Genomic DNA, 11,934 nt, shown 5'->3' on the forward strand with positions numbered 1-11,934 from the left:
AATTTTTGGTATTCCTAAGTTTTACCATTATGTATTATAACCCATTCTGAAATTTTACCTTTCTTAAATTTTATCCGTTCCGAAAAATGAACGGGCCCCTTTTGAACATCAGTACTAGCTTTTTTTATTGCAGAATTGATAATTAAAAAGGAGAAAATACAAATTAAAATAGATGTACACTGCAATTATTTGAAAAAAATACTAAAGCACCGTGCTGCCCCAAAACAGTTGCCACCCTTTTTCAATTTGTATTATGTTTTTTTTATTGCAGAATTGATAAGAAAACAATTTTTATTACTTGTTTTTCTTTATTGCTGAATAAAAAGTAAAAAAAAAGCAATACAAATAAAAACAGACGTGCTCGATATATAGTTTTAAAAAATCAAAGCCGCCATGCTGCCCCAAATAAATTGCTGCCCTTTTATTTAAACTTTTATTACTTTTTTTTTTAGTGCAGAATTGATATTCAACAAAAACCAGAGGAAAACATGTCAAGATAGACTTGTTATGCAATTAGTAAAAAAATTACTATGTCGCCGTGCTGGCTCAAAAAATTTGCCACCCTTTTTCAATTTCTACTACTTGTTTGTTTGTAGAATTTAAAACCAAACAAAAAAAAAGCAATAAAAGCAAAAACAGACGTGCTTGTTGGTTAGTAAAAAAAGCTAAGTCTCCTCGCTGCCCCAAAAAATTTTCTGCCGTTTTTAAATTATTACTACTTGTTTGTTTTTCGACTGCAGAAATAAAAACAGACGGATTCGGTAGCCATTAAAAAAATGCTAAGCCGCCGAGCAGCCCTGAAAAATTGCTGCCGTTCTCTAAATTTGTATTACTTGTTTTTAATTTTTTATTGGAGAGTTGACCAGCAAAAAAGAGACAATGCAAGTTAAAATTGACGTGTTCTACAATTAGTAAATAAAAAATACTAAGCCGACGTCGTGCTGCCCCAAAAAACGTGTTGCCCTTTTTTAATAATTATTACTTGTTTTTTACAACTGTAGAGATGACCAGCAAAAAAGAGACAATACAAGTGAGAACAGCCGTATTCTGTAATAGTGAACAAAAACACTGAGCGACCATACACCCCCAAAAAATTTTCCGCCCTTTTTAAATTTATATTACTAGTTTTTTTTTATTGTAGATTTAAAAAGAAAAAAAAATACAATTAAAAACAGATGTGTTTTGTAGTTAGCGAAAAAATGTTAAGCCGCCTTGCTGCTCCAAAAAATTGGCCATCCTTTTCAAATATTTATTACTACTTCTTTTTCGATTGAAGAGTTGAGAAGCGACAAAAAGAGACACACAGATGCAAACATTGTTGTCCAGTAATATAAAAAATGTTAACAATTCAGACAGCCCCTAAAAATGAACGAAAAATTGTGGGCAGGGAAATGAAGGGAAATTATGAGGGAGTAGGGGAAATGAGATGACGGGAAGTAAGGGAATTTGTGGGAATAAGGAAAATGATGGATGGGGAAGTGGAGGAAATGAGGGGCAATATAAGATGTGAAGGGAAATTATGGGAGGGTAAGAAAGGGGAGATTATCTAAGGACGCTGGGGGGGGGGGGGGGGGGGGGGGGGGCAAAAAATGAAATGAGGAGAGGGAGAGAATAGGAGGGGGAGGTTTAAATGACTTAACTAATGTCTTAATAGGCTCAAATTTTCCTACAATAGTAGGGTGACAAATTGAGGGCCCGGATCAAGTAACCGGTTACAAAAATTGCACTAAAATCAGAGCATGCTGAATAATTTCATAACCGGTTAACTGATCAGGACCCTCAATTTTCAAATTTCGTTCAAGTTTCTCTTTGACCTGAATGACTTCCAAATTGGGATGACGTAAGTGTAAACGACTTGAGGTAAGAGTGATATATATATATATTTGCGGAGAGAAGGGATTGCGATTTGATACGAAGTTATAATAATTTATTTGCAATTCTCGGAGTTCTGAGATCGGTGCGCAATGTCCCTTTACGGCTGACGACGGCTGCTGGAAAACCGGTCGACCTCGATACAACCGGACTGGTCGATATATGTATTTCTCCTCTTTATGTATGTGATATTGTAAAGTACGTACGTATCGAGGATTTTTGCACAATCGACGAAGCCGCTCGTATTTGTACTTCGCGCTAACGTAACTCAAGCCTCTCTTGTCCACTCCAAGTCATGTCTTTTCTCTTATCGAAACCTTCCATCATGTTTTTATATGTGCAAAATAATTGACGGAACACCTTACATTAGGAACTTTCTCGACACTAGAAACCGAAATTACTACTTTTTTTTGTCTCTAGCAATCTTTAAATTAAAATAACAAATTAATAATAGTAGATGGACAGGGGCTTTCTGAACCACGAAACCTACCTTACCGACTTCGAAAAAATTCTGTAGCTCAGATGGTTCGTGTCCGTACTATGTTAATAGAATCTTCTAGAACTTGGTAAGGTAGATTTTGTGGACCAGAAACACCCCTATCTGCTACTACTAATACCAAATTTTCGCATTTTATTGTATCTTTTATCTTAGATCTATTATGAGAAGTGAAATCTAATCGTAAATAATGAAAAATATTTGGAGCCATAATTGTTTATTTAAAGCAGGTTCTTCTGAATATTTGTGTTTTTTCGTCTGCTTTAGGCAAAATGGTAATTCCCCTTTAATTTTAATTAACGAAAGCTCATTTTATTCTTTAGAAGGTTCTTTACCATTCTATTTGTCACGTTTTTATTTAATGTTATTTATGCAATTTTTAATAACAAAATTACTAACTAAAAATAAGCGTAAGTGTTATTTCTAAATAAAATAATTTCTATGTAAACGTGACAAACAAAATTATAAGAAACTTTTCAAGGAATAGAGTGGGCTTTTGTAGTTTAAAATTGAATGGAATTTACGAGTTTTGTCTAAAGAGGAAAAGAAAATCAGAAATGCAAATAACTATATTTAAATAATCAATTACCACTTCATCTATTCTTTTATTATTTACGCATTGGTTTACTCTTCTAAAATTTTGTTGCAATAATCAACGGGCTTTTTTCTCAATTTTATGTCTCAAGTTCAAGATTAAGTAATTTTCAAACTTAAATCCTAATTTAGCAAAACATTATTTGCCAATGAAGGCCTATTTCCGAAAGAATCTAATTTAATCAAAATTATAATTTTACGGATTGAAATATTTTTTTTGTCTTAAACTCACACATAAAATTATGTAAACATAACATTTTTAACAGTTTTTTTTACTACAAAATTCGCTTTCTTTTAATTTTTAATTGCTGAAAATGGATTTTTTACATTTTTTCATTTTTCAAGAGTTGAATTTTCAAAAGTTAAATTTTATACTCTTAAAATGTAACTGTTTAAAATTCAATTTTCACCAATATCAATATTCTTCAATTTTCAACTGTTTCTGATTGATCGGAGATTTTAAATCTCCTTCAAATTATAATGATTATTGTTTTAATAAAATACCAACTTTCGATGTAAAACGCCAACGTAACTTAAAATTTTCAACGATAAACACTGAACACATCCGAAATTTTTCAAGCTTAAAATTTTTGTTATTTTAAATAAAAATCATTGGATATAAATCTAATGATTTTTGTTTAAAAATACGAATTTTATCTGAAACACGCTAGGTTAACCGAAAGTTATTAAAAAATTGTAAATATTATGTTACTCTAATATTTTTTATTAAAATACTAATTATTCTCGACAAAAAACATTAACATAACGTAAAAAATTGTTCACAATTTTAAATATTATTTGTAAATTAATCATTTTTCGTTAAGACTGTGTTGAAAAATTGCGAATATTTCTTGAAATCTAATACATTTTTATTAAAAATACTAATACTTAAAAAACCTAGAAATACCTGTTTCAATTAAAACACATCAACATAACTTAAAATTGTTGAAAAATTATAAATATTCTTCGATTTATAATTTTTGTTTGTTTAAAATAACTAATTTCCTTTGAAGAACGGTAATATAACCTGCAATTGTTCAAAAAACGCAAATCTTGTTCGAAATAAAAAAATTTATATTTTAAAATACCAAAATACCAAAAATGTTTGATACCTTTTGAAATTTTTATAAAATTGTTTGAATCTGGTTTACTGTTCAATTAACGAAATTTTTGAAATTCTTGAAATTTGATGAAATTTTTATTAAAACTTTGAAATATTTAGGATATCTTTTTTTAATCATTAGAACCATTGAAACGTTCTAAAAAAATTGAAATCCGTCAAAATCTTTAAAATCTTCTAAAAACCTTATGAGTTCTTCGAAATATTTGTAAAATCTTTTGAAATCTTCCATAAAATTCAAAATATTTTAAAATCTTTCAAATGTTTAGAAATCTTTAAAATTTTCTTTAAAATTTCCGAAATATTTCTGTTCGTTTGAAATAATTAAAATCGTTCAAAATGTTTAACAATTTTTGAAATCGTGTTATATAACCTTCTTAAAATCTCTCAAAATACTTACGAATTCTTTGAAATATTTGTGAAATCTTTCTAAAATCTTTCGTATTAATTTTGAAATCATTTAAATATTTTTAATCGTTGTGAGACCTTTTTAAATATTCTAAAAAAATTTGAAATCGTTTAAAATCTTTTGTATTTATTGGAAACCAATAAAATACTTAAAATCTTTTTAAAAATCTTTAAAATCCTTGACATTTTCTATGAATTTAAAAATCTTTGAAACATTTAGAAACATTTTGTGACCTTTGGAAATCCGTTGTATGGCCATGGCTCATTCTAATTATTCTGAAACTCAATTAACTTGGAAATTTTAAACTTGAAATCTCTTTATTTATTCTGCAATGAATAAAAGATCAATTAGACTAAAAAATTTAAATTACTCCTCGCATTTCAATAAAATAACTGTTTTTAAAACCAAAAAATAAGAATTCAAATCAAAGATTCTCGTGAACATTTCAACGAGAATTCCAGGTTTTTTGGTCGCTGGACATCCTACGATAGGAAACTGGTATTTTCTACCAAATTGTTTTAAAAATGATTTTTATAATTGTAAAGTACAGTAAAATCTGGGTTTAGTGTCGGGTTTGATACTCTCGGTGACCATAAATCTAGCCTCGGAACTGTTTTGTATCTCTCCGGTGTCTGTCTCTCTCTCTATTTGCCACGCCTGAGTGAACACCGCCCTTCGTCCCGCAGCTTCTCTCACCTATCACTGGGGCGTCAATTCTCGGAAACAATCAATCCAGAATCACTAAATACAAGATTCGACTGTATTTAAAAGTGGCTACTTCTATATGAAGAAATATTATAATTTGAATGTTTTTACCAGAAAATAACAGAAACATGAAAATGCTGAGTCGCATAAATTTAAATGAAGTGCGGTTGAAAATTATTTGAACATTAAATCACGAGTGCTTTCACTCAACGTGTGCCTGCATTAGAAATTAATCAGGGACTTCTATCGAAACAGTAATCCTACAGCCCGACGTGATTTTCGAGCGAAAATGTAAATTTAATCGAAAACCCTCTTCACCTCGAAATTTTACTCACAGTTCCGCTAATTAGAAATTAATAATCGACGAGGTTGGCAAATTGTGGAAATCTCTCTGGGACCCTGTAATTTCCGCGTTACAAATTTATTATAATTTTAGGGTAAAATAGAGTATAAATGTTTGTGAAAATACCATGCAATTTCACGGTGCTTGAATCACATTTCTCCTACGGGAGTACAATATAACAATATAACAATATAACAATACGTACAATAATGTGCAATATAACAATTTAATTGAAAATTTGATACAATTTTGATTAGAATGGAATTATATATCAGTAATTGAATTCATGGTCGCATTCTCTAAATGTGTACGTGTGAAAAGACTCTTTTATTCTGGATTATTTTTGTAACTGCTGATATCGGGATTGCTTTGTTGCTTCTTATTATAGTAATTATTGCGATTATCGCGAGCTATCGAAGGTCGACATTTGATACCTGCTCATCAGTACCAAGAAAACTTCGTTTGTAAAAAATCGCTGAGGATGAAGAAATTTTATATTTTTAATAAATACAAAAAATGTAAGTGTATCACTTTATAACAATAGATTTTAAAACGAAAAGTTCTCTCTCTCAAAAAAAAGAAGAAATACGGTTATTTTTCACGTGAATAGTGGAATAAATTCTTTTAAATACCATTATTGTAGGTACCATATTGAATCCAATGTGAAAAGAATTTCAAATTGAAATGATAACTTTTCAACAAATAAGATGAAAAGTAATAATTCTTACTTCAACCAAACAAATTTTTTAAAAATCAAAAACAGTTAGGTTTAATTAAATAGTTTTATTTCGATTTTCATCTTTAAACGAAATCTCTTGAATTCGATCAAAAAGACAAATATTCAACTAAATAATTAAATTTCCAACTAAAGAGAAATTGAAATGAAAAATCTTCAACCAATAAAATAATTTTTAACAATGCAGTGCACTTTCCATCAAGTATAGTGGAATTTTCAAACAAACAAGACGAATTTCTAATAGAAATTTTTATTTTTTAGATAAAAACTAACTTTCAAACCCGAAAAGATTAATTTTAAACCAAGAAAGATGATTTTTTCAACCAAATAATTAAATTTTCTATAAATAAGAAAATTAATTTTAGATAAAACAGATGTATTTACAACCCAATAGTTGAAATTTTAATCACAAGTGTCAAATTTTGACCAAAATAGTTGAATTTTCAACCAGAAAGATGAATTCTCAAAGAAAAATGTCAAAAAAAATTGTTCAGTTTTTAATTGGAAAAGCTAGATTTTATAAGAAAAAATAATATAGTTAAAGTTTCATTTAAAACAATTGCTTCTCAACCAAACAAAAAGAGTTTTGGCCAAAACAGTTCAATTTCCATTAAAAAATTTCAACAAAATACGTGAATTTGCAACTAGAAAGGATCAAATATTAATTCAAAGTATTAAGATTCCACCAAAAATAGAATAGTTAAATTTTCAGTTAAAAGAATTGCAAACCGAAAAAAAATTGTGATAAGTTTGTCAAATTTTCAATCAAAAAGATGAATCTTTAAAAAAAAAGTAACCAAGCAGTTAAAACTTAAACAAGCAGTTGCATTTTCAACAACAAAAAATTATTTTCGAACAAAAAGGATGAATTTTTAAACAAAAAAGATAAATTTTCAACGAAAAGTTTAATAGTTGAAATTTTCAACAAATGTTGGAATTTTTAATTAAAAAGAGACTTAATAAAAAAAGTATGTTAAATTTTCAGATGAAACTATTATTTTTCATTCGAAGAAAAACACGGTTTCACCAAAATAGTTAAATTTTCAAACAAGAAAAATTTAATAGTTAAATTTAAAATTCAAAACATTATTTTAAGCCGAAAAATAAATTTGTAGCATATTAGCTAAGTTTTCAAGCAGAGTTTACTCTTTAACAAAAAAATTATGTTTTCAACCAAGTAGTTCTACATTCAATAAAACAGTTAAATATAAAAAAAATTAATTTTTAACTAAAAAAGAAGTTAAATTTTCAATTAAGAAAATTACTTTTTCATAAAAAAAAAATTTTGACTATAACAGTTCAATTTTCAATCAAAAAAGAAAAATTTTCAAAAAAATAAACAAATTTTCAAATGATTTTTTTTTTTTTTACCACGGTAGTTCAACAATCAACCAAGTATATAGTTGAATTTTCAAATAAACCAGATGAATTTTCAACGAAAAATTTAACCATTGATATTTCATTAAAAAGAGATGAATTTTGTACCATACGAGGAATTTTTAAAAAAAGAGTTCATATTTCAAGCTAAAAACTCCAATATTTTAGATAACAGTTGACTTTTAAATCGAAAAATAGGAATTTTAAACAAGACATTGCATTAAAAAAAAATATTATTCTATTATTATTGAATAGTTGAACCTTCAAACAAGAGAAGAATTTACAACAAAATAGTTTAATTTTTTCAACAAATATTTAATTTTTAAACAAATGGTCGAGCTTTCAAACCAAAATGATTAAAGTTAAACCAAAAACAATTGTATTTTTAACCCAATGATTAAATTAAAAATAAAAATTGATTTTTTAAACAGACAATTAAATTTTCAACAAAAACGTTATTTTTCTATAAAGAAGGATGAATTAAAAAAAAAAAAAAACTTTCAACCAAATGATCGAGTTTTCAAACAAAAATGAATTAATTCCAACGAAAAACTGTTGAATTTTTAACAAAAAAGTTGTATTTTTAATCCAACGCAACAATTTCTTTATTTTTAACAAAACAGCTCAATAAAAAAAAATATCAACGAAATAGTAAAATTTTTAAACAAAAGAGATCAAATCTAAGCAAAACGAAATATAATACTAGAATTTTCAACCAAAAAGAATTAAGTTTCAACCAAAATTACAGTCGAATCTGGATTTAGTGATCCTAAATTTAGTGTTTCCGAGAATTGACGCTGCTCCGCGGGAATGTTTGAGATGAGATGTGGGGGATGTGCGATGTTCACTCAGGCGTGACAATCCCGAGAAAGAACCAGACGAGACAAAGCAGTTTCGAGACTGTATTTATGGTCACTATCAGCCCCAAAACCGACACTAAATCCAGATTTGACTGTACTTGTACTTTCCTATTGGATGCTATCAATTCAGTTCGCATTTTAGCGGAAAAAAAACGTGAAAAAAGATAAGTTTCTTGAAAACCGGTGGAATAAGAGGAATTTCTTTAAAAATGGGAAAAAGAGAAAAGAGGAAAGAGTGTGAAGTATGTTATAAATAAATCGCAGTAATTAAATAAAATATTTCCAAGATACGAGAATCGATTCAAAGCTGAAATTATAGTTAGACGAAATTAACACCCAATTAGAGTGGAGTGACTGATCGGGCGTGAAAGTAAAATGCGAGAGCACGCTATTTCGATGAGACTACAAGAGGAGGTTTATGATTTTGCTTAATTAATGGTTTCCTGGCTCAGTCTATCATCGGACTGTTTTACCCCGCCTTCCATTTTACCCTGCATCGACCGTTCAAGTTGAAGTACAAACTGCAATACAGAGTTACGCTATTTCCCAAAATAATATTTTATTTCATAATTTATTACTTGAACCCACCAAAAGTTCATTTTTCATGAAAAAGAAGAATTTTTTTATTGAATGCTTCCAACTGGGGAATACTTCAATTTGGATGTTCTGTTTTCGCGATAATATGGTTTCTTCAAACAACGAGAATTTTAAACATTTTTCATTAAATTTTAACTAAAAACTTAATAAATGATCTTAAGATAACATGCTATCCATGCTACGATCACCGAAATTAATTATCAGCTTTTGAGCTGCCTCCACCCTAAAAAAAATAATCATATATAACTCACGTACCATAAAACTGTTTATAACAATATTAGCCAAATTTTTTATGACAAATTTGATAGTGCTGTGTAATTTTATATAACAAAAAATTTGCATAAAATGTTCTTCTAATAATTACCAATTGTTGTGCACCTAACTTTGTGGTCACTTTCGATACAAATTCATTGGTACCTGATTTATTTATTTTTTTAATTATTTTTATTAAAAAATTAATTTAAAGAAGTCCTAAATAGACATGAAAACACTTGTATGGCGCCAATGCATTTGTACTGGAACTATCTAGCAGGTACAATAAATATTTTAATTATCAGGAGAAAAAGTAAATAATTTTTAAAAACTTATATAAATATTTGTTTCTATTGAAATCCATAACACCATTAAATTTATGAGAAAAAATTAAGACGAATAATATTATCGTTTAAATAAATTCTTGTACGGATTTTCGTTTTTTTTCAAAAAGGAAGAAGAATTTCCACAAGCATACTGCACTTTTCAAACACGGCGATTTTCGGACTACCCTAACCATAACCATAACCATCACCATAAGTAAGTACCATAGTCAAAGAGAAGTTATAAAAAGAGAAAAAAAATTTCAACGTCCTTCTCAAATCTTGACACCAAAATATATCAATTATATCACAAATTAAACAAATTTATTGTAAGCTTTTACTGACAATATTTGAATTTCAATGAAAATAAAGACTTTTTTATAATAAAGAATGTAGCTAGGAATAATTGCGGAATCACAATACTATACTAAGTTTAAAAACTAGTAAAAATAATTATTTTTAATATACAAAGCAGATAGGGAAGAGCGTTTCTAGATTGAGATCCCTACCTTACCGACTTTGAGACAACTACTCAAGTGGTTCATATCCGTGCTAAGTTTCTAGAATGTTCTCGAAGATTCCCGATGACGTCACTAAATGATATTAAAAAAATTGTGAGAAACGAATTTGCGTAAACTTCAAGATTATTGAGAATAGATAACCTTGAAGTTTTTTTTTACACAAATTCTTCTCTCACAATTGCGCAATATCATTTTATGACTTCATTGGAACCCTTCGAGAAGATTTTTAGAAGCTTATCGCGGATACGAACGTCAAAAAATGGTATTGCTCAATTGTGAGAAGCGAATTTGCATAAACTTGTAATTGATAATAAATAACCTTGAATTTGTTTACGCAAATTCGTATCTCACAATTGCGCAATATCATTTTATGACGTCATCAGGACCTTTCGAGAAAATTCTAGATGCTTAGCACGGATAAAAACCACTTCAGTTGTAGAATGATTTGGAAGTCGGTAAGGTAGGAAATTCGATCTATAAACGTCCTTGCCTATCTACCAGAGAAGCCTGCTCTTTGAAGAAAATAAAAATGACTTGGAACCTTTGGCAAGAAATCGAGAATAGACGTCTCGAGAGTCGAATGTGCGTAGAGTTGGAAAAAACAAAAAAGAAATGTCTACTATACCGATGCTATTTTGAGTACTGAGTTCCCAGTCTTTCATGAGGATTTCTCTGGCAGGTCAGGATGACGGCAACGACGATGCACCTACAATGCAGAGAGCGATAGTACATATAGAAAATTGTCATTTAAGTTCCATTCGTATTAAGAATTCGTCTTCCAAAAAGTCGCTTCAGCTGATCCTATGAAAATCAGCCAAAAGTTACTTAATATATTAAAAACATAACATAGTAGTTAAAAATTAGTCAGGGCGTCTAGCGATTCATAAGAACAAAATTTAAGATTTTGTCCAGGTTTTTCATATTGAAATAACATTTTCTGTATATGTAAAACATGTACAATTACATTTTTTATTGGCCAACAATTTCTAGAGAAATAAGAATCATAAATGAAGAAACTCTTCATGTGTTGCAAACTTCAGATATAAGGTTTGTATGTTTAATTATGTTATACCGGTACGCCCGGATAAAATGTTTAGAAATATCAAATTTAAAATAGAGCCTATAAATAATATGCAAGAAAGAACGTACTGTCGTAGATTTTTATGCAATTAATACTTCAATTTAGCAACTTATGGCTAATCAAAAGAAAATTTTCAAGTTGCTTTAAAACTTTAAGTAATCAATTCGTACATTAAAAAAGATTACTGAAAACAAAAAATTGACTGTACAATATACGAGGATAGTTCAATAAGTCCTTAGAATGACCAACATATGGGGCGCAAATCGCTCCAAATCATCTGTTTTCAGTCAGCACCACTCCCGACTAGATATATGGTGCAGTCACAGTCCACATCTTCTGCGTTTACGTGTTTTTATAACCAATTGAAAAAAAAAAATTGTTCGTTAAGAAAAATGGAAAAAAACGAGTTCAGAGCGGTAATCAAATATTTTCATTTAAAGGGTTTAACTCCATATGAGATAAAAAATGAATTGGACTCAGTTCATGGCACATCTGCCCCTGCCTTAGCAACGGTTTATAACTGGGTAAATGAATTCCCGAGTAAATGTACTCCCGAAATCATCAATAAAATCCACGATATGGTGTTGAAGGATAGAAGATTGAAAGTGCGTGAGTTAGCTGAGGCCACAAGGATATCTATAGGTGCAG

General features: G+C 29.1%; 1 protein-coding gene across 3 annotated transcripts in view; it reads right to left on the reverse strand.

Moving 5' to 3' along the window:
• Nucleotides 1-11,934, reverse strand: part of LOC117173208 (protein scalloped) — a 310,159-nt gene that overhangs the window by 216,848 nt on the left and 81,377 nt on the right. For all 3 annotated transcript variants that reach the window (XM_033361657.1, XM_033361656.1, XM_033361655.1), the window contains one exon: nt 10,831-10,911. In XM_033361657.1, the coding sequence (XP_033217548.1) occupies nt 10,831-10,867 (37 nt within the window). In that variant the 5' untranslated portion in view covers nt 10,868-10,911. The remainder of the gene's footprint in view (nt 1-10,830; nt 10,912-11,934) is intronic.

This window comes from Belonocnema kinseyi, chromosome 5 (assembly GCF_010883055.1).
Source record: "Belonocnema kinseyi isolate 2016_QV_RU_SX_M_011 chromosome 5, B_treatae_v1, whole genome shotgun sequence".
In the NCBI taxonomy this organism is placed as follows: Eukaryota; Metazoa; Arthropoda; class Insecta; order Hymenoptera; family Cynipidae; genus Belonocnema; species Belonocnema kinseyi.